Genomic DNA, 22705 nt, shown 5'->3' on the forward strand with positions numbered 1-22705 from the left:
CATCCTCCTCTGTGACTGTTGTGGTTTGAGACCCCGAAAATCCAATTCCCAGGTCCAAGCCCCCTCCCACATCTCACCCCAGTGTGAGAGGGGTTTCCCAGACACACAGAAGACTCAATATGGGATGAAGGGAATTTTATTACAATCACTACAAAATAAATATTATAATACATCATATACATAATCCTAACTGTCTCTCCTATGATAAATCAGTATTTACATTGGATCAAATATCTTCTCCCTCCAATAAAAGTTCAGAAGTGAAGAAGGGGAAGATCCTTTCTACTTATGAGCAGCAGTGTCTCTCTTCTTCCATGCAGTAGCTGTAGCTGGATTGTTGTAGCTGGATCTCTTTCCAATAGACACCAGAGGGGTCTCCTCTCACCCCTCTTGGCTCTTCGACTCCAATCAAAGGTCTCTCTCTGCGATAGCAGGGACAGGCTCGCCTCACCGTGTTATATCATGAAGTGCAGGGGGCTTTGTGACGGTCCCTTCCTCAGGGGATTCAAGCTCCCCTGAGCCAGAACGTTAGGGCAGCTTTCAGTTGAAAGTCTTTGCCTGGAGCGGTCCATCAGAGCTCCTGAGCTCTGTCTCAGGCTGCCAGCTGGGCAGCAGCGGGGGCGAGGCCCTCCTCCGCATTCCTTCTGCCCGTCCTGCTCCAGCTCTGGGACGTGTCCGAGCTCTCAGCTCCTCTCTCCCTGGTGCTGCTGCATTCCAAGACTCCCCTCAAGTGGGAGTCCACCCCCTCCTCCTCTCTGGGAGGTCTCAGAGGGGTTTTGGGGAATTTTGGATTCAGTTCTTACCCCAGACTCTGTCGAGCTCAGTCTTGCTCTGTTGCCGGCTCTGTCTCTCCCTCAGACATCTCTCTGTCTCTCTGCTCAGCTGCATGCTTGTTTCTGATCTCCTGGGCTTTCTGCCATAGCCTCTGCTCAGTGCTGTCTCTGCCGCCGCCTTTCCGTCTTCTGCTGCCCACTCCCAGTGGAGAAAGACTCCCAGCTTCTCAGTCACAGCCCTGGGTCAGTTTAACACTGTTTCCCAGTTTCTATGACCCCAGCTGGGGGCTGAGGGGCCGTGGCCCCCAGTGGGGCTCCTGCCCCCTCTCCTCATGGCTTCAGAACATGGCCACTTCTTCTCCAACAACTACATCATCCTCCTTTTCCAGTCTGATGGGATATGTTTAATTTTGCAGGAGTGCTGATTGGGTCAACCCCAAGAGAGACACCACCCCCTCGGGGGTTACCATGTTTTTAACTCCAGGGGGAAAACTCTTTTTTCCCCCACCACAGTGACGTCACATCCTTCCTGTGACATCACATTGTTTCTGTGACATCACATCTCTGCTATGACGTGACAGCTCCCCTGTGACATCACAGCTTTCCTGTGACATCACATCCTTCTCTGGGACATCACATCTCCTCTGTGGCATCACATCCTTCCTGTGCCATCACATCTTCTCCCATGGTATCACAACTCCCCTGTGACATCAAATCCTCCTCTTTGACGTCACATCCTGAAGCCAGACAAGATCTAGAAAACAAGTAGAGCTAAAATCTAAGCAGAATATAGGAATATAAGCAGGATATAAAAATATAAGTATAAACAAAAGCACAAAGAACCTTGCCAAAACTTAGGTAGGATGCACTTAGAGATAGAGGATAGATGGTACTGTACACTGAAAGAATGCACACACCCCCCCAACCTGAGTAAGATAAGGGGGAAAAATAGGATTTGGGTCCAAGAATACACCATTAAGCCTGCCAAAACCAAGAAAGTTGAAAAGTTCAGTCAAGGAAGAGGAGTAAAAACGACCACCAAAGGATGAAGAAACAGGAACGACCCTCCTGAATTCTCCCCAAATTGAAGACCACGCCTCCGACTCCACCTAGACTCCGCCTATTATGAATATTATAATCAGATGTTGCAATTATATGAATATGTATGTAAATATGTTGCGATCACCTGTAAAAATGGTATAAAAACCTGTGAATTCACTGGAGAGACAGAGCAGTTTTGTCCAGCGCCAGCTGGCTGCTCTCCAACGTTGCTCAATAAACACACCTCGCTGCTTAAAGACTAAAATTTGTCTCTGAGCAGTTTTCTGTGCCTTTTTTGGGGGCAAAATAGGCATCAATCCTCCTCTGTGACATCACATTCATCATATGACATCACATCCTTCCTGTGATATTATATCATCCCTGTTACTTCACGTCCTTGTGGTGACATCACATCTTTCCTATGACATCACATCCTTCCCGTGACATCACATCTCCCCTGTGACATCACGTTCATCACTGTGGGGACTGTGGGGCACTGGGGGGCACTGAGAGGGACTGGGGGGCACTGAGAGGGACTGGGGGGACTGGGAGGGATTGGGAGGGACCGGAAAGTGACTTGAAGAGACTGGGTGAGACTAGGGGGAACTGGGGGGGACTGGGAGAGACTGGGAGGGATGAGGAGGGACTGAAGGGGACTGGGAGGGGATTGGGAGCAACTGGGAGGAACTGGGAGGGACTGGGGGGAGATTGGGAAGGACTGGGGTGGACTGGGAAGGGAATGAGTGGGACAAATTGGGAGGACCCGTGTTTGACTGGGAGGGGACTGGAAGCAATTGGGGGGCACTGGGAAGGATTGTGGGGGCACTGAGTGGGACTGGGAGGCACTGGGAGGAAGTGGGAGGGCAGTGAGAGGGCCCATCCCCAACTGTGACCCCCCCGTGACCTCCCTTGTGCCCCCCCACGTTCCTGGGGTGCCACGGGAAGAACATCCTGCTGTCCAACGGGAACAGAACGGCCTCCAGGCTCTCCAGCTACAACCAGGGGCTGGTGGTCATGGGGCAGCCCCTCCCCCCCGGCTACCTCTTCCACGTACCCCTCCCTGGTGACGTCACAGGGGAGTGTGGTGATGTCACAGGGGATGTGGTGATGTCGTAGGGCAGTGTGGTGATGTCATAGGGGATGTGGTGATGTCGTAGGTGGCACGGTGAGGTCATGGGAGCATGGTGATGTCATAGGGAAACGTGCTGATGTCATAGGGGAACATGGTGATGTCATAGGGGACCATGGTGATGTCATAGAGGAACGTGGTGATGCCATAGGAGGCACAATGATGTCATTGGGGACCATGGTGATGTCATTGGGGACCATGGTGATGTCACAGGGGAATGTGGGGGTGTCATAGGGACTGTAGCAATGTCATAGGGGACCATGGTGATGTCATGGGGGAGCATGGGGATGTCATAGGAGAACGTGGTGATGTCCTGGGGGCGTGGTGATGTCACAGGGAGCATGGTGATGTCATAGGGGACTGTGGTGGTGTCAGAGAGGAATGTAGTGATGTCATGAGGGCATAGTGATGTCATAGGGAAGGTGGCGATGTCGTGGGGGAATGTGGTGATGTCATAGAGGGCAGGGTGATGTCATATGGGAATGTGGTGATGTCATAGCGGAGCATGGTGATGTCATAGGGGAAATGGTGATGTCATAGATTAACATGGGGATGTCATAGCGGAACATGTTGATGTTATAGGGGAACATGGGGATGTCATAGGGGAATGTGGTGATGTCATAAGGGAACACAGATGTCATAGGAAATGTAGTGATGTCACAGAGGAATGTAGTGATGTCACAGAGGAATGTGATGATGTCACAGGGGAACATGGTGATGTCATAGGGGAACGCAATGATGTCACAGGAGAATGTGCTGATGTCATAGGGAGCGTGCTGATGTCACAGGGAAATGTTGTGACATCACAGGGGAACGCGCTGATGTTTGGGGGTAGCTGTGTGATGACATCACTCCGTGTGTCGATGACATCACCGCGGTTGTTGATAGTGTCACGGTGACATCACGGTGACATCACCCAGGTGCAGATCGACACCCTGAACCCGCACTGGAGCTCCTCGCTGGCCCTGGGGGTCACAGGGACCCCCCTGGGCGCTCCCCCCCTCCCTACCTGCGCCACGGTTACAAGTGAACCCCCAAAATATTCCCCCAACCCCCCCCCCCCGGGACCCTCAAACCTCTCCTGGGACCCCCAACATCCACCAGGGACCCCAACCCCCTTCGCCCTCATCCTGTATCCTTCAGAGAAGGGGGTTCTTACACAATGCCAGGAAGGTCAGGGGGACCACCAAAAACACCCCCTGAAACCCCCCAGGAGCCCCAAACCACCCCTGGGACCCTCAAACTAACCTGACCCCCCTGGGACCCCCAGCATCCACCAGGGACCCCCAAGCACCCCCACCTCCAGCCTGGATCCTGCAGAGGAGGGGGGATCTTCCACAATGCCAGAAAGCTCAGGGGCACCCCCAAAATATCCCCCAAACAACCCCCGGGACCCCCCAACCACTGCTGGGACCCCAAAACCACTGCTGGGACCCCCACCCCTCCCCCCTCCCGAGATCCCTCAGCCCTCCCAAACTCCCCCACCTTCAGCCTGGATCCTGCACAGGAGGGGGGTCTTCCACAACGGCAGGAAGGTCAGGGAGCTGCCTTGCTCCCAGTGCTGAAGAAACAAATACCTTGCTGCTTAAAGATGCCAAGTCTCTGAGCAGTTCTGTTATTCCAAGGTTTTTCTGCATCAGTTCATATCCCCCCTTGGAGTCTGTTTTGCCCGTGAAGGTGATCAGGAAGTGACCTCTGCCAGCTCCTGGTTCATGAATGAATCCTTGGCTGGTTTTTTTCTCTGTTCTGTCCAGTTGCAGAGGGGAGTGAGAGAGCGGCTTTAGGGGGTCCCTGGTGTCCAGCCAGGGCCAACCCACTACACCTGCTGTCTGTGCCCTGTGACTGGACCTGGTGACAGTGATGGAACGGAGCACGATGATCCTCCCTCCCTTCCCTGGGTGCTGCTGGACAGACCTGGTGTCTGAGCCCAGCGGGAACACCTGATCCCTGTCTGTGCACTTGTCCCTTGAGGGGACAGGCATCCCTCTCGTGCCCAGTCCTTCAGCCCCTCTGCCACCCACCACCACAGCAATAATTCCTCCCGTCAGACCCCAAAGCCAAACCCCAAAGCCGCCGAGCGCCGGCAGCGCCGGGAGCCAGACCTGGCAAAGGGCTCCTGCCCCTGCGCTCTCCCGGCGGGCGGGAGAAGCCGTGCCTGGAGCCGCTCGCTTTGCGCTGGGCTCTGCTGCCTCTGCCCCTACAGAGGCAAAACAGTGGAGCCTGAGTGTGTTGATCCAAACTAATCCCATCTCACCTGAAGATGTCCCTGCTAACAGAGGTCCTGTGTGTTCCCTCTGCTCTCTGGGCACTTGCATCCTTTGAGAGCTGCCCATCACTCTGGTAGCCAAGAGCACAGGGCAGGGGATCCCCTGGAGGGGGAGCAGAGACATCTTTCCTGGATCACCTTGCTCAGAGCCCCATCCAACCTGGTCTTGAATGTTTGCAGGGATGGGGCATCCACCACCTCCCTGCAAATGTGTTCCTGTGTTTCATTCTCATCATGAAATGTTCCTTCCTTATCTCTAGTTTGAACCTGCCCTCTTTTAGTTTAACTCCCTCACTCCCTGTCCTATTGTGACAGGCCCTACTGAACCCTTTGCCCACATGTCTCTAAAAAGCTGCCTTGAAGTACTGGAAGGCCCCAAGGAGGTCTCCCCACAGGCTTTTCTTCTGCAGGCTGAAGAGCCCCCACTCTCTCAGCCTGTCTCCATGCAAGAGGTGCTGCAGCCCTGGGATCCCCTGGGTGGCCTCCTCTGGAAGTGCCCCAAGAGGTGCGTGTCTTTGCTGTGCTGAGGAGCCCATGGAGCTGCAGGAGATGCCAGGGCTGGCAGGGGAATCCCCCCAAGCCATTGCCATTGCGGGTGGGTGCGTTGCAGACAGCCAGAGGAGCCCAGAGCTGGAGGCAGCACTGCAGGGGGGTCTCAGCTGAGCGGAGCAGAGGGGCAGAACCCCCCTGCCCTGCTGCCCACGCTGTGGGATGAGCCCAGGACGGGGGGGTTGTGGGCTGTGAGCTCCCATTGCTGGCTCCCATCCTGCTTTTCATCCCCCACTATCCCCATGGCCTTGGATGCAGGGCTGCTCTCCATCCCTTCAGCCCCGAGCCTGGCCCTTGAGATCTGGGGGCATTTGACACCCGCTGGCTCCTTTGATCCCCTTTCCCATCCCTCCCAGAGCACAGGGAAGGACTGAGGGGCCTTGGCTGATTGTCCCTGACCCTCCCCTGCCCCAACACCAAGCTGTGCTCCTTGGGGACGGTGCTTGGACAGCCCCAGTCAGACCCTGTTTCCCGCTGTGCCCCCAAACCACTGTGTGCCCCAGGGGACGTGGGAACACACATGGACACGGGAAGGCACCCGTGGAGGTGGGAACACACACACCCAGACAGACACAGAGCATTTGTTTTGCTGCAGGGGTTTATTGATTCTTGCAGGGAAATTGCCAGGGCACCCAGGGGATCAGGGGGGTCCTCCAGGGATGATCATCTCCTCATGCTGCTGGAGGGGCCAGGACAGGGGTGTCACCACCACTTCCAGTCCTGAAAGACAGAGCCCCAAACGTCACCCCCGGTGTCCACAGGGACATGGGAGGGGCCTTGTCCCCACCCCGTCTGTCTGCAGGGAGCTGGGGCAGGAGAAGGGAATTGGATGCTGAGATCCATGTGGCCCCCAGAGCCCCTGAGCCCGGGATGCTCTGACACCTCCCCGAGCCCCTCCCTGCCCTCCTGGTGAGCCTGGGGGTCTGCAGAGCCCCCAGTGCAAGGCCAGGCTTGGGGGCAGCTCTGTCCAGCTGCCCCGGGACACGGAGCAGGGACAGCCCCCTGCGTGTCCCTCTGCTGTCCCCAAGCTCTGCCCACTGCAGAGGGCTCAGGGACCCCCCAGGGCCCTGCCAGGCTCCTTTGGGGGGCTGAGGAGCCTCCCATATTTCTCACCTGGACATGCAGAGAGGCAGCCGAGCGTCACTGGCGCATCAGCTCCACCTGGTCAGCCACGGGGGGCTGGGGACAGAGGCAGGGTTAGAGACACACTGGGCTGGTTCTGGGACACACTGGACTGGACTGGGACAAACTGGGCTGAACTGGGACACACTGGGATGTACTGGGGCCCACTGGGCTGGACTGGGACACACTGGGATTTTGGGGAGGGTGGTGGCCATGAGAGGGGAGGGTCTGGGCCCAGCAGAACTCGGGGTACCCACCTCAGACCTCTTCACTCGACCGATATCCATGCCTCCCTGGAGAGAGAGCATGAGGTGTCACTGGTCACTGGGGTGTTCCCAGGCCCAGGAAGGATGGGGGGACTACATTTCCCCCGTTTCCCACACTGGGGACATCCCAACTCCAGGACTTACCCCAACACATCCACCTCCTCCTTGTCCCGAGATTGGCTGGGGAAGGAGAGCAAAGGTTTAAGCAGGATTGGTCCCTGTGGGGCTGGGGAAGAGACACGGGTGTCCCCAGACCCCCCAGCCCATGGTTGGCCCCTGGTCTGATGGGGAAAGTCCCTTCTGCTCCCCCCAGCCCCACTGCACCCAGTTTCCCCTGGGATCCCTGTTCCTGCAGGGCCCAGGGTGGGGATGGAGACAAGGAGAGCCAGGGGAATTCAGGGCCTGCAGGAGGGTGGGGGGAGGAGGAGGGGACCCAAAGAGGGTGAAGTGGGGGGAATTGGGGATCCCACAGGATGGGCATTGGGGTGTGGAAGGGATGGGACTGTGGGGGATGCGGGTGAGTAGGAAGGGATTGCAGTGGAGGGACCCAGGGAATGAAGCAGGGCAGGGGTGGGGGCAGGAGAAATGGGGAAGGGGAGAAAACTGGAAGGGACTGAGAGGGTCTTTGGGACTGAGGGGTCAAGGAAGGGGATTTCTGGACACGAGTGCCATGGGCAATGGGAAAGGGGAAGGATTAGAGGAGAAAGAAGGGAAGAAATGGTGTGGGAATGATGCCCTGAGTGTGTGTGGTGGGGTGGACTGGGGTGTGTGGGAATAGAGTGGGGGCCCTGAGGAAGGGACCTCCCCAGTGCACACTGGGGTGGACTGGGGAGCACTGGGATGGCCTGGAGGGTGGTGGCCACCAGAGGGGAGGGTCTGGGCCCAGCACAAGCCCTGGTACCCACCGGGCCGCCGATGACGCCTCCCTGTAGAGAGACAAGGAGACGTCACTGGTCACTGGGGTGTCCCCAGTGCCAGGAAGGGATGGGGGGCCCAAAGTGCCCCCCACTTCCCACACTGGGTGCCCCCCAACTCCCAGACTTACCTCCCCACATTGGACGCTGTCGACCTCAATGGGCTGCAGGAGGAGAGCAAAGGTTTGGTTGGGGTTGGCCTTGTGGGGCTGGGGGGGACACGGGTGTCCCCACCCCCTCCAGCCCCGTCTGCCCCCCGGGCTGAGCGGGGCTCTTTGGGATTGCGGCTCCCAGGCAAGTTGGGGACACCAGTGCAGGGGGAAAGGCAAGGCATTGAGGGCAAAGCCTGGAGGAAAGGCCCTGGGAAGGGGCCATGGCAGGGCATTTCCCAGTTGGTGCCAGTTCAGTCTGGCCAGGCCTTGTCCCACTTGAGCCCAGGGTGGAGCTTGGACCTGTTTGTCCTCCTTGGACTCCAGTGGGGCTTGGCCCAGTTCCACCCAGTTTGGGTTGGGCCTTTGCCTTGGCTGGGAAAGAGAGGAGATGGTGGGGAGATGCCCCAGGGGACCAAGAGGATGGGATGGGGAGGCCCAAGAAGGTGGGATTTGGGGTCAGAAAGAGCAGGAAGCGTTGGGACTGTGCCAGGATGGAGGCGGGTTCAAGCATCCCGTGAGGAAGCGGAGCTGCAGCAGCAGGAGTTGAATTGTGGGAAGGGGAAGGAGAGAGGGAATTGTGGTCAGAAGAAAGTGGCCTGGCCCGGGGCTGGGGGTGCTGGGGAGTGCTGGGGAGCCCCTGGATTGGGAAGGGGCCCATCCCTGAGCCCATGGCCCATTCATGGGGGCCTCACCTTGGCATCTGCCGAGGGGCTCAGCAGGATGGTGAAGAGCAGGGCCACGCTGAGCACAGCGACCTTCATCTTCCTCTGGGCCTGGGCAGCGCTGGCTGAGGCTGCACAAGGGCAGGAGCACATTTATCCCTGCCGGGACTCCTCCCTGCCCCCTCCCCGAGAGCCCCCGGGGCAAAGCCCGGCTGGGCACAGCCCCCAGCCCTGGCCACAAGCCCAGCCCTGGCACAGAGTCCATCCCGCCTGCGGCACCCATCCAGCCACCTTCCCCGGCATCCCTCCAGCTTCCTGCACGGGGCAGCTGCCCCTGGAAGGGCCCAGGGCCCTGGGGGTGCCAAGGGGGTGGGCAGGGAGCTGAAAGCAGCTGCATACCCTGTGGGGACAATCCCACACAACACAATCCATCCTCCAACAGCCCCCAAAGCCTGATCCCCCCATGTCCTCCTGCCCATCCCTTCCCAGAGCTTTCCCTCTGGGACACCCCAGAGCTCAGCCCAGCCCCAAACGCAGGATGTCTGAGCACAATTGTCCCTGTTCCCACTCCAGCCCCTTGGCTGAACACAGGGCTGGCACTGCCCCCCTTCTTAGGGCACCAGGAGCCCGGGATCAGGGAAACAGGGAGCTGGGAGATAAAGGGGCTGACGGGCAATGGGCACAGTCGGGTGACTGGGATCTCCAGTCTGGGCAGGCACTGGGGAGCACTGGGCAATGCTGGCCCTGGCACACAAGGGCTGGGCCCAGGGAAGTGCTGGGGTGGTGGCAGTGCCCGGCTCCAGCCCATTTGCGGGCACTGCAGCCCCCAAGTGGTGCATGCCCAGCCACGGCCTCCCCGAGCAAAGCCCAGAGGGGCAGATGCCCTTTGCTGGCCCTGCCCCTGTCCCAGCTGGGCACACCGTGTCCTCCCGCATCAGCCGGGCCCCGCTCTGCTGAGCTGGCCCAGGCAGGGGGGGCCAGGCACTGGCAGCCCAGCAGGGCTCTGGCTCCACACTGGGCTGGCCCTGGCACACAGCTGCCCCAGTGCCCCTGTCCCCAGGGATGGCCCTGCCCTGCCCTGGGCCCAGCGCTGGCCCTCAGCAGGATGGCACCTTCCCACCCCACTCTCCCTCCCTCCCCACCCACCTCACAGGCCCCTCTGGGCTGGGACCCCCGTGGGCACAGATCAAGGACAGCCACTGAGCGGGGGCTCCCGGCACCTGCCACAGCCTCAATTCTCCACTCACCTTTGGCCACATTTCCGCAACACCTTCCATCCTTACGGGCCCCTGACCACACACAAGACACCATTGTGGGGCAGCTGGGAAAACATCTCAGCTGAATGACTTGACTGTTTGCCTTGCATTTTCCCCAGGAGCCGGCAGTGACCTGGAAGATTTTCCTTTTGCCCTTTTCTGCTTCGTGTCTCGTTTGTTGGATAATTGAGGAACGTTGACTGAGGAGGGGCCCAGGGGAGGTGAAGCTTCTCAAGAAGGAGGCATTTACAGCCCCTGCACCCCAAGGGGATGTGATTGCCTCCACCACAGGGAATTCCATCTCATCCTGGGCACCTCCTGCACCGGGAGCTTGCAAGATCTTTCTCCAAGCCATTCCTGTCCTTCCCTCTCTGCAGGAGACACCTCCAGAGGCTGAGGACTGCTGCCCCCTTCCCAATCCCACTGTCCTTATCCCCAGCAAGGAATCCCCAGCTGGACTCCACACCCTCCAATTCCTCACTCCTGGCCCCAGTATCTGGCCTCTTCCTTAATGATGGAGGCCAAGGGATGGAGGGCACCCTGAGCCCATGACACTGAGCTGAGCGGGGCAGGTGACACACCTGAGGGATGGGATGGCATCCAGGGGGACCTGGACAAGCCAGAGAAATGGTCCCAGAGTGTGGAGAGAGAGATAAGGCTAAAAGTTAACATAGAATAGGAATTAGAGAGGAAAACCAGCTGCTGCTTCCCAGACAGCAAAGAGACTCCAGCTGCTGCTTCCCAGCTGGGATAAGGTCACGATGCCCCACAAAACTCCCCAGGCACCCAGAAATAATTGTAACACTTCTCAGTAGAAACCCTCAAACTTCTCCAAAACCTTAAAAATAGCATAAGAGATAGTTGGAAATGGGGAAAGAATTGTGGGAGATTTCCATTGAAACTCCTGGGATCAATGGAGGGGTTGAACCTGCCTTCCTCCCCCTCAGGGACACCTGTGCTGGGTGGGAAGTGTCAGCTCTGCGTGTTAGTCACTGCTTGGAAGGACTAGAGCTGGCTTTTGCTTCCTAATGTAGTTGTGGATTGGTTTGGTGTAGAGGTTGTGCTTTGCTTTGCTTTAACAACAATTTTGAGATTGTTTGAAGTGTGTTTTTGCAGCCAGACCCTGTCCCTGACCACCACGAACCTTTAACCTGTGCCAATTTGTATTAATAAAGAGTGTTATTCCTCAGACTGTTGGAGGGAGTCCTTTATAAAGGTGCTGCCAGTTTTGTTGATGCTGGAGTAACTGGTGGAAATATCCACTGAGGGGTTTTCCTTTGGCTGTGACGTGTCAGTGTCCGAAAAAGGGCACTGGAATTCCCCCCCAGCTGGTGGATCTGTTTGGTGGAGGGTTCCTGGGTGGAATATGGGACAGACTAGATGGGACTGACAGGGTTTTGTTTTGCCCTGGGGCACCAGCAGACAAACAAATCTCCAAGAGTCGGGTGAATTCCCCTTCCCCCCGTTTGCCGGCACACACGGGAATCTGCTGAGGTTGGACAAGACCAAGGTGGTGCAGCCGGGTCAGGGCAACCCCCGGGATCGGTGCAGGCTGGGGGAGGAAGGGATGGAAGAACCTGCTGGGAGAGGGCTCTGGGGGTGCTGGTGGGTGACAAATGGGACACGAGCCAGCCCGGAAACCCCCCGTGTGCGGGGCTCATCCCGGGGCAGGGGAGGAGGGGAATGTGCCCCTCTGCTGCCCTCAGGTGAGACCCCACCTGCAGTGCTGCCTCCAGCTCGGGGGGCCCAGATCAGGAGGAATGGACCTGTTGGAGTGGATCCAGAGGAGGCCACAAAGATGCTCGGAGGGCTGGAGCCCCTCTGCTCTGGGGACAGGCTGGGACAACTGGGATTGTTCAGTCTGGAGAAGAGAAGGCTCCAGAGAGGCCTTTGAGCCCCTTCCAGTGCCTCGAGGGGCTCCCAGAGAGCTGCAGAGGGATTTTGGACAAGGACCTGTAGGGATGGGAGAAGGGGGAATGGCTTCCCACTGACAGAGGGCAGGTTTAGAGGGATATTGGGAAGAAAGTTTTCCCTGTGAGGAGGGAGGCCCTGGTACAGGTTGTCCTGAAAAGCTGTGGCTGCCCCATCCCTGGAAGTGGCCAAGGTCAGGATGGACGGGGCTTGGAGTAACCTGGGCTAGTGGAAGGTGTCCCTGCCCATGGCAGGGGGTGGCACGGGATGAACTTTAAGGTCCCTTCCCACCCAACCCAGTGCATGATTCCAGGATTCTGTGCTGAGACAAGTCCCAGTGGTGGGCAGTGACTGTAAACCAGTCCATTATCCCAGTCAAAACCAGGACAACAGGACAGACACCTCCTGCTGAGTCTGGTCCTGCCTCCCCTCTCCTGCAGCTACTGAGGGACTCTGGGAAGCTGAGGGCACCAGGAAATTGGGAAGGGAGACATAAATGTGGGGAGAACAGGGCCTCCTTTTCTCCTCCCCTTTCCCTCTGGGAGTCACCACAACACCTCCCTGCGGGTCACGGCCTGAGGAGAACGGCCAGGCCCCAAATCCATTTGGAACCAGAGGGTGGGAAAAATCCCACAGCAGGGACTGCAGGAACAAGAGGAATTTCCCCAGGTGCTCCCAGCCCTGCTCAGGGGGAAGGAAGGAGACAGTCCAGGGGGATCAGCTGCACCTCAGGCACCCTGCTCACGTCTCTCGTCCATCTCTCTCTCAAACACCACACTGGGGACATTTCCCTCTTCCAGTGAGCTGCTGATGCCCCAATTTGGATGGTCCAGAGTGGGATCATTGGTGTTGAGGGGCTGTAAATGCCTCCTTCTTGAGCGGCTTCACCTCCCCTGGGCCCCTCCTCAGTCAACGTTCCTCAATTATCCAACAAAGGAGGCACGAAGCAGAAAAGGGCAAAAGGAAAATCTTCCAGGTCACTGCCGGCTCCTGGGGAAAATGCAAGGCAAACAGTCAAGTCATTCAGCTGAGATGTTTTCCCAGCTGCCCCACAATGGTCTCTTGTGTGTGGTCAGGGGCCCGTAAGGATGGAAGGTGTTGCGGAAACGTGGCCAAAGGTGAGTGGAGAATTGAGGCTGTGGCAGGTGCCGGGAGCCCCCGCTCAGTGGCTGTCCTTGATCTGTGCCCACGGGGGTCCCAGCCCAGAGGGGCCTGTGAGGCGGGTGGGGAGGGAGGGAGAGTGGGGGGGAAGGTGCCATCCTGCTGAGGGCCAGCGCTGGGCCCATCTCACGCTCCCCCCCCCAGGCCGCCACTGCCGCTGCAAATTTGACCAACAACCCAGGTAACTGGGGGGACTGGGAGGGACTGGGAGGGACTGGGAGGGGATTGGGAGGGACTGGGAGGGGATTGGGGTAACTGGTTTAACTGGGGGGTCACTGGTTTAACTGGTGTAACTGGGGGGTCACTGGTTTTAACTGGTTTAAGTGTTTTAACTGGGGGGTCACTGATTTAACTGGTTTAACTGGTTTAACTGGGGGGTCCCTGGGGTAACTGGTTTTAACTGGTTTAATTGGCTTAACTGGTGTCACTGGGGGGTCACTGGTGTCACTGGTTTAACTGGTGTCACTGGGGGGTCACTGGTGTCACTGGTTTAACTGGTGTAACTGGAGTCACTGGTTTGAACTGGTTTAACTGGTACCAGGACGGGGGAACCGGACGAGGCCGAGGGACCCCTGAGACAGTCCGTGAGATGTGAGTGGGGGAGGGGACTGGGACCCCAAAACCCCCCCCGGGACCCCCAAAATCTCCCAAAACCACCCCAAAATCCACCCCGGGACCCCTAAAACCCCCACAGGACCCCAAAATCCCTGAAAACTGCCCCAAAATCCACCCAGGGACCCCCAAAATCCACCAAAAACGCCCCCAAATCATCCCAAAACCCCTCCAAAATCCTCCTGGGACCCCAAAATCCACCAAAACCGCCCCAAAATCCTCCCTGGGACCACAAAATTCCCTAAAAACTGCCCCAAAATCCACACAGGGACCCCCAAAATCCACCCCCGGACCCCCAAAATCCACCAAAACGACCCCCAAAACCCCCTTGGGACCCAAAAAACCCAACCTGGGACCTCCAAAATCCCCCCGAAATGCCCCAAAATCCACCCAGGGACCCCCAAAATCCACCAAAACCACCCCAAAATCCACCCTGGGACCCCCAAAATCCACCAAAACGACCCCAAAAACCCCCTTGGGACCCAAAAAACTCAACCTGGGACCCCCAAAATCCCCCTGAAACACCCCAAAACCCACACAGGGTCCCCCAAAATCCTCCCTGGGAGCCCAAAAACCCCCAAAACTGCCCCAAAATCCTCCCTGGGACCCCCAAAATCCACCAAAACCGCCCCAAAATCACCCCAACCCCCCCCCAAATCCTCCCTGGGACCCCCAAAATCGCCCAAAACCACCCCAAAATCCATCCCGGGACCCCCAAAATCCTCCCTGGGACTCCAAAATCCTCCAAAACTGCCCCAAAATTCACCCCAGGACCCCCAAAATTCACCAAAACCGCCCCAAAATCGTCCCAAAACCGCCCCAAAATCCTTCCTGGGACCTCAAAATCGCCCAAAATTGCACCAAAACCCCTCCCAGGACCCCAAAATCCCTGAAAACTGCCCCAAAATCCACCCAGGGACCCCCAAAATCCTCCCTGGGACCCCAAAACTGCCCCAAAATCCACACAGGGACCCCCAAAATCCACCAAAACTGCCCCAAAATCGTCCCAACCCCCCCCCAAAATCATCGCTGGGACACCAAAATTGCCCAAAACCACCCCAAAATCCACCAAAACTGCCCCAAAATCGTCCCAAAACCACCCCAAAATCCTCCCTGGGACCACAAAATCCCTGAAAACTGCCCCAAAATCCACCCCGGGACACCCAAAATCCACCAAAACTGCCCCAAAAACCACCCTGGGACCCCCAAAACCTCCTCTGGGACCCCCAAACCCCCTCAAGATCCCCCAAAAAATTCCCCCAAACCCCCTCAAGACCCTCCAAAATCCCCCCAAAACCCCTTCAAGAGCCCCAAAAATCCCCCCAAAACCCCTTCAAGACTCCCCAAAATCGCCCTAAAACCCCTTCAAGACCCCCCTTTTGGGGGGATCTTGAGGGGATTTTGGGGGGTCTGGGGGGGGGGGTTGGGGGGTCCTGAGGGGATTTTGGGGCACCTGGTAGGGGTTTGGGGCAACTGGAGGGGGTTTTGGGGGGTCTTGAAGGGGTTTTGGGGGGGTCTGGAGGGGTTTTGACGGATCTGGGGGGGTCTGGAGGGGGATTTGGGGGGTCCTGAGGGGGTTTTGGGGGGTCCTGAGGGGGTTGGAGGGGGTCTTGAAGGGGTTTTGGGGGGTCTTGAGGGTATTTTGGGGGGTCCTGAGGGGGGTTTTGGGGGGTCTGGGGGGTCTTGAGGGGTTTTGGGGGAGTCTGGAGGGGATTTTGGGGGGTCCGGAGGGAATTTTGGGGGGTCTGGGGGGGATTTGGGGGGGTCCTGAGCGGATTTTGGGGCGACTGGAGGGGATTTTGGGGGGTCTCGAGGGGGTCTCGAGGGGTCCTGAGGGGGTTTTGGGGGGTCTGGGGGGGTTTTGGGGGGTCCTGAGGGGATTTCGAGGGGTCCGGGGGGGGTTTTGGGGGGTCCTGAGGGGGTTTGGGGCGCCTGGAAGGGGTTTGGGGCGACTGGAGGGGGTTTTGGGGGATCTGGGGGGTCTGGAGGTGCATTTGGGGATTCCTAAGGAGATTTTGGGGGGTCTGGAGGGGTTTTCGGGGGTCTTGAAGGGGTTTGGGGGGTTTATTGGGGGGTTTATTGTGGGGGTCTGGAGGGGGTTTGGGGGGTCTGGGGGAGGGGCTGAGGGATTTTGGGTGGCCCTGAGGGGATTTTGGGGAATCTGGGGTGGATTTTGAGGGGTCCCGAGGAGATTTTGGGGGGTTCTGAGGGGGTTTTGAGGGTCTTGAAGGGGTTTTGGGGGGTCTGGGGTGGATTTTGGGGAGTCTTGAAGGGGTTTGGGGGGTTTATTGGGGGGGTCTGGAGGGGGTTTTGGGGGCTCGGGGGGGGGGCTGAGGGATTTTGGGGGGTCTTGAAGGTGTTTTGGGGGGTCTTCAAGGGGATTTTGGGGGGTCTGGGGGGGATTTTGGGGGGTCCTGAGGGGGTTTGGGGGGGAATTTTGGGGGGTTCCGGGGGGTCCTGAGGGGGTTTGGGGGGGTCTCGGGGGGGAATTTGGGGGGTTTGGGGGATCCTGAAGGGATTTCGGGGGGTCTGGGGGGGATTTTGGGGGGTCCTGAGGGGGTTTTGGGGGGTCTGGGGGGGAATTTTGGGGGGTTCCGGGGGGTCTTGAAGGGGTTTTGGGGGGTCTTGAGGGGGAATTTGGGGGGTCCTGAGGGGAATTTAGGGGGTCTGGGGGGGATTTGGGGGGTCCTGAGGGGGTTTCGGGGGGTCCTCAAATCCCCCCCTGGGACCTCAGAAAATGGGAGAGAAACGGGGTAAAAATGGGAATAAAAGAGGGAAATTTGGGGGAAAACGGGGCAAAAATGGGAATAAAAGGGAGAAATTGGGCGAAAATGGGGCAAAAATGAGAATAAATGGGGCAAAACTGGGGGAAATGGAGCAAAACTGGGGGAAAATGGGGTAAAAATGGGAATAAATGGGGCAAGAATGGGAATAAAAGAGGGAAATTTGGGAGAAAATGGGGCAAAAATGGGAATAAAAGGGAGAAATTGGGGAAAATGGGGCAAAACTGGGGCAAATTGGGGCAAACTGGTCGGAACTGGGTCCAAACTGGGCCAAACTGGGCCAGAGTGGTGCCGCGGGGGGTGGGGGAGGGGCGGCCCCGCCCGCGTGGGGGCTTAAAGGAGGAAACGCGGCCCCGCCCCTCCCCCACCCCTGCCCCTCCCCCACCCCGGGCACAAAAACCCCCCCCGGGAGGGACCGGAGAGAGATGGGGGAGAGGTGAGGGGGAAATGGGGTGGAAATGGGGGGAAATGGGGGGAAAGAGGGAAAAATGGGAAAAAAGGAGGAGAAATGGGGGGAATGGGGGAAATGGGGGAAAATGGGGGAAATGGGGAGGAAAGGGGGGGAAATGGGGGGGAAATGGGAAGGAAAGGGGAAGAAGGGGGGGAAATGGGGAGGAAATGAGGGGGGAATGGGGGGAAATGGGGGGGAAATGGGGATAAAAATGGGGGAAATGGAAGGAAAAAGGGGCAAAGGGGCGGCAATGGGGGGAAATGGGGAGAAATGGGGGGAAATGGGGGGAATGGGGGGAAATGGGGGGGAAATGGGAAGGAAAGGGAGAGAAAAGGGGAGGAAATGGGGGAAAATGGGGGGAAATGGGGAGGAAATGGGGGGGAAAAGGGGCGGAAATGGGGGGGATGGGGGGAAAGGGGGGGAAAGAGGGGGAATGGGGAAAAAAGGGGGAAATGGGGGGGAATGGGGGGAAAGGGGGAGGAAATGGGGGAAATTTGGGGGGAAAGAGGGGAAAATGGGGGGAAATGGGGTTATGGGGGCAGAAAAAGGGGCAAAAGAGGAGAAAAAGGGAGGAAATGGGGGGAAATGGGAAGGAAAGAGGGGAAAAAAGAGGGAAATGGGGAAAATGGGGGGAAATGAGAAGGAAAAGGGAGGGAAATGGGGAGGAAAGGGGGGAAGAGAAAAAAGGGGGAAAAGAAGAAAAAAGGGGGGAAAGTGGAAAAAAGGGGGAATGGGGAAAAAGGTGGAAACAGGAAAAAGGGGGAAAAGAGGAAAAAAGGGGGAAAAGAGGAAAAAAGGGGGAAATGGGGGGAAGGGGGAGGGGCCAGTTTGGGGGGGAGGGGCCAGTCGGGTCACCTGTTTGTGTCCCTCCCCCCCCCAGGGCCGTGACGTCACTGCTGCTGCTGCTGCTCTCAGGTAACGGGGACACACCTGGGGACAGGTGGGGACACACCTGGGGACACACCTGGGGTCACCTGGGGACACCTGGGGACACCTGGACACACCTGGGGACAGGTGGGAACACACCTGGGGACACCTGGGGACACCTGGGACAGGTGGGAACACACCTGGGGGGACCTGGAGACACCTGGGCACGTGAGGGGACACACCTGGGGGGACCTGGGACAGGTGGGAACACACCTGGAGGGGACCTGGACACACCTGGGGGGACCTGGACACAGGTGAGGACACACCTGGGGTACCTGGGGACAACTGGAGGGACCTGGGGACATGAGGGGACACACCTGGGGACAGGTGGGGACAGGTGAAGACACACCTGGGGACAGGTGGGGACACCTGGACACACCTGGGGACACACCTGGGGACAGGTGGGACACACCTGGAGTAGCTGGGGACACACCTGGACACACCTGGACACACCTGGTGGCCCAGGAGGTGCCGGTGTCCCCACGGAGGTGACACACCCGGCGTCCCTATGAAAGTGCCACGCCCGCTGGCCCAGGGGACACACTCGCTGGCCCAGGGGACACACCTGGTGGCCCAGGTCACTATGGAGGGGACACACCCGGTGGCCCCAGTAGATGCCACCCCTGGTGCCAGTGTCCCCACACTCCATGTCCCCAGGAGGTGCCACCCCCATGTCACCCCAATATCCCCAGGTGTCACCCCCATGTCCCCAGGTGTCCCCAGGTGTCACCCCAATATCCCCAGGTGTCACCCCAGGTGTCCCCAGGTGTCACCCAAATATCCCCAGGTGTCACCCCTCTGTCCCCCAATATCCCCAGGTGTCACCCCCATGTCCCCAGGTGTCCCCAGGTGTCCCCAGGTGTCACCCTCATGTCCCCAGGTGTCCCCAGGTGTCACCCCCTTGTCCCAGGTGTCACCCCCGTGTCCCCAGGTGTCCCCAGGTGTCACCCCCATGTCCCCAGGAGGTGCCACCCCCTGTGTCAGAGGTGTCACCCCCTTGTCCCCCGGTGTCACCCCCTTACCCTCAGGTGTCCCAGGTGCCACCCCTGTGTCCCTCCTGTCCCCAGTTGTCACCCTCATGTCCCCAGGTGTCCCCAGGTGTCACCCCAATATCCCCTGGTGTCACCCTCTTGTCCCCAGGTGTCCCCAGGTGTCACCTCTTGTCCCCAGGTGTCCCCAGGTGTCCCCCCCGTGTCCCAGGTGTGACCCCGTTCCCCCCCCAGGCCCGGCTCTGTCTGTGCCAGAGGAGGACGAGGGTCGGATCATCGGGGGGTCCCCGTGTCTGCCCCGCTGTCCCCTGCAGGTGTCCCCAGGTGTCCCAGGTGTCCCCAGGTGTCCCCAGGTGTCCCCAGGTGTCCCCCCAGGTGTGACCCTGCTGTCCCCCCAGGCCTGGCACTGTCCGTGCCCCCCGAGCCCCTCCCGGAGGACGAGGGTCGGATCATCGGGGGGTCCCCGTGTGTGCCCCGCTGTCCCCTGCAGGTGCCACCCCCTGTCCCCAGGTGTCCCCCCAGGTGTTCCCATGTCCCCCCAGGCCCGGCTCTGTCCGTGCCCCCCGAGCCCCTCCCGGAGGACGAGGGTCGGATCATCGGGGGGTACCCGTGCCGGCCCCTCTCCCACCCGGCCCAGGTGCTGATTTACGGCCCCCTGCGCTGCAGGGGGGTCCTGGTGAGACCCCGATGGGTCCTGACAGCGGCTCACTGCAACAGAAGGTGAGACCCCGAGGGCCCCAAAGCCCCCCATTTATCCCAAAGCCCCCCATTTATCCCAAATCCCCCCATCTGTCCCAAATCCCCCCAATGTCCCCAAAACCCCCCAATGTCCCCAATCCCCCCATTTGTCCCAAATCCCTCCAATCTCTCCATTTATCTCAAATCCCCCCAATGTCCCCAAATCCCCCAAACATCTCCAAATCCCCCCAATGTCCCCAAATCCCCCCATTTATCCCAAATCCCCCCAATGTCCCAAATCCCCCCATTTATCCCAAATCCCCCCAATGTCCCCAATACCCCAAATCCCCCCAATACCCCAAATCCCCCCCTGACCCCCATCTCTTTCCCCTCCCCTCCCCAAAGGGGTCTCCGTGTCCGGCTGGGCGAGGACAAGCTGTGGGGGGAGGAGGGGTTGGAGCAGGAGCGGGGGGTGATCCAGGGCATCTCCCACCCCGAGTTCGACCCCTCCACCCTGGACAACGACCTGGCGCTGCTCCGGCTCGACCGGCCCGTCCGGCTCGGCCCCGCCGTGGCCACCATGCCCCTCCCCCGCTCCTGCGCCCCCCCCGGCACCCCCTGTCTGCTCTCGGGGTGGGACACGGTCACCTCCCCCCAGGGTGAGAGAGGGGGAAATGGGGGGGAACGGGGGAAATGGGGGAAATGGGGGAAATGGGGGGAAAATTAAGGGGAAAATGGGGGGAAATGGTGGAAAATGGGGGGGAAGTGGGGGAAAATGAGGGGAAAAGGGGGGAGATGGGGGGAAACGGGGGGAAACGGGGGGGGAGGAAGGTGTCCCCTCCCCCCTTGACCCCTCCCCCTCCCCTTGACCCCTCCCCCCGCCCGCAGTGACCCTCCCGGGCCGCCTGATCTGCACCGACGTGCGGGTGCTGCCGGACCGGCTCTGCCGCCAGGCCTACCCCCAGCGGGTCACCCCCAACATGTTCTGCGCCGGCGTCCAGAACCGGCGCGTCGACTCCTGCCAGGTGACACCCCAAACCCCCCCAGAAATAGGCCACGCCCCCCCAAATTCGCCCCGCCCCCCCCAGTCTCCCCTCCCCCTGCCCGAATCCAAACCGGACGGATTTGGCACCAAATTTAAGGGGTTTGACCTCAAAATCAGGACTGAGCCACGCCCGGGAAGTCAAGACACGCCCACGAACTCGAGGCACGCCCACAAATGCGAGACACGCCCACAAAATCAAGACACGCCCCCAAATAGGCCACACCCATAAATTTGCCCCTCCCACCCCAAAGTGAAACCAAATTAATTTGGCACCAAAGTTGGGGGGTTTGCCCTCAAAATCAGGCCTGAGCCACGCCCAGAAAGTCAAGACACGCCCACGAACTCAAGACACGCCCACAGCCTTAAGACACACCCCCTAGAATAGGCCACGCCCCCAAAGTCTCCCCTCCCCCTGCCCGAATCCAAACGGGACGGATTTGGCACCAAATTTAAGGGCTTTGACCTCAAAATCAGGACTGAGCCACGCCCGGGAAGTCAAGACACGCCCACGAACTCGAGGCACGCCCACAAAAAATAGGCCACGCCCTCCAAAGTCTCGCCAAAGAAACCCGATGAATTTGGCACCATAATTGGGGGTTGTGCCCTCAAAATCAGGCCTGGGCCACGCCCAGAAAGCCAAGACACGCCCACAAGCTTAAGACATGTGCCCTAGAAGAGGCCACGCCCCCAAACTTTCCCCTCCCCCTGACCAAATTGCAACCCTCCCCCCCCAAGTGTCCCCTCCCCCACCCTCAAAGTGTCCCCTCCCCCCTCAGGGTGTGTCCTCTCCCCCCCCAAGTGTCCCCTCCCCCCTCAGGGTGTGTCCCCTCCCCCCCCCAAGTGTCCCCTCCCCCCTCAAAGTGTCTCCACCACCCTCGGGGTCCCCCTTTGACCTCAGGGTGTCCCCTCCCAAAAATGTCCCCCCCAAAAGTGTCCCACCCTCAAAGTGTCCCCCCACCCTTTGAGGTGTCCCCTCCCCCCCCCAGGGCGTGTCCCCCTCCCCCCTCAAAGTGTCCCCCCTGTCCCCCCCCTTTAGGGTGACTCGGGGTGACCCCTCTGACCTCGGGGTGACCCCCCTGACCTCGGGGTGACCCCTCTGACCTCGGGGTGACCCCCTGCCCTCGGGATGTCCCCTCTGTCCCCCCCCCTTTTAGGGTGACTCGGGGTGACCCCTCTGACCTTGGGGTGACCCCCCTGACCTCGGGGTGACCTCTCTGACCTCGGGGTGACCCCTCTGACCTCGGGATGTCCCCTCTGTGTCCCCCCTGTCCCCCCCCCTTTAGGGTGACTCGGGGGGTCCCCCTGACCCCGGGGTGACCCCTCTGCCCCCTCCCCCCTTTAGGGTGACTCGGGGGGTCCCCTCTCGTGCAACGGGACCCTCCAGGGCATCCTGTCCTGGGGGCTCCAGACCTGCGCCCTGCCCGGGCACCCGGGGGTCTACACCAGGGTCTGCCGGTACCTGCCGTGGATCCAGATCACCATGGACACCAACTGAGGGACACTGGGGACACCCTGGGGACGTGGGGACATGGGGGGGACATCGTGGGGACACCCTGGGGACGTGGGGACATCGGGGGGGACACGGGGAGGGGGGACATGGGGGTCAGCACCAGGGTCTGCAGGTACCTCAGGTGGATCCAGGAGACCATGGACAGGGATTGAGGGACCTTGGGGACACCCTGGGGACACCCTGGAGACATCCTGGGGACGTGGGGACATGGTGGGGACACGGGGGGGATATGGGGAGGGGGGACACAGGGGTCAGCACCAGGGTTTGCAGGGACCTCAGGTGGATCCAGGAGACCATGGACAGGGACTGGGGGACCTTGGGGACACCCTGGGGACGTGGGGACATGGGGGGGACATCGTGGGGACACCTCAGGGATGTGGGGACATCGGGGAGATACAGGGGGCACAGGGGGAGGGGGGACATGGGGGTCAGCACCAGGGGCTGCAGGGACCTCACCTGGATCCAGGAGACCATGGACAGGAACTGAGGGACACTGGGGACACCCTGG

The 22705-nt window shown here is 59.5% G+C and overlaps 1 protein-coding gene across 1 annotated transcript; it reads left to right on the forward strand.

Annotated features, from left to right (window-relative positions):
- The first annotated feature begins 18483 nt into the window (after window positions 1-18483).
- Window positions 18484-22182, forward strand: LOC127462015 (anionic trypsin-2-like). Its single transcript, XM_051770273.1, has 7 exons — window positions 18484-18601; window positions 19199-19288; window positions 19363-19407; window positions 19507-19684; window positions 20048-20301; window positions 20531-20667; window positions 22030-22182. The coding sequence occupies exons 1-7, from the start codon at window positions 18484-18486 to the stop codon at window positions 22180-22182; spliced, it is 975 nt and encodes a 324-aa protein (XP_051626233.1).
- Window positions 22183-22705: the final 523 nt, after the last annotated feature.

Source organism: Manacus candei, unplaced genomic scaffold (assembly GCF_025592945.1).
Source record: "Manacus candei isolate 608988 ecotype Guabito, Panama unplaced genomic scaffold, ASM2559294v1 h1tg000118l, whole genome shotgun sequence".
In the NCBI taxonomy this organism is placed as follows: domain Eukaryota; kingdom Metazoa; phylum Chordata; class Aves; order Passeriformes; family Pipridae; genus Manacus; species Manacus candei.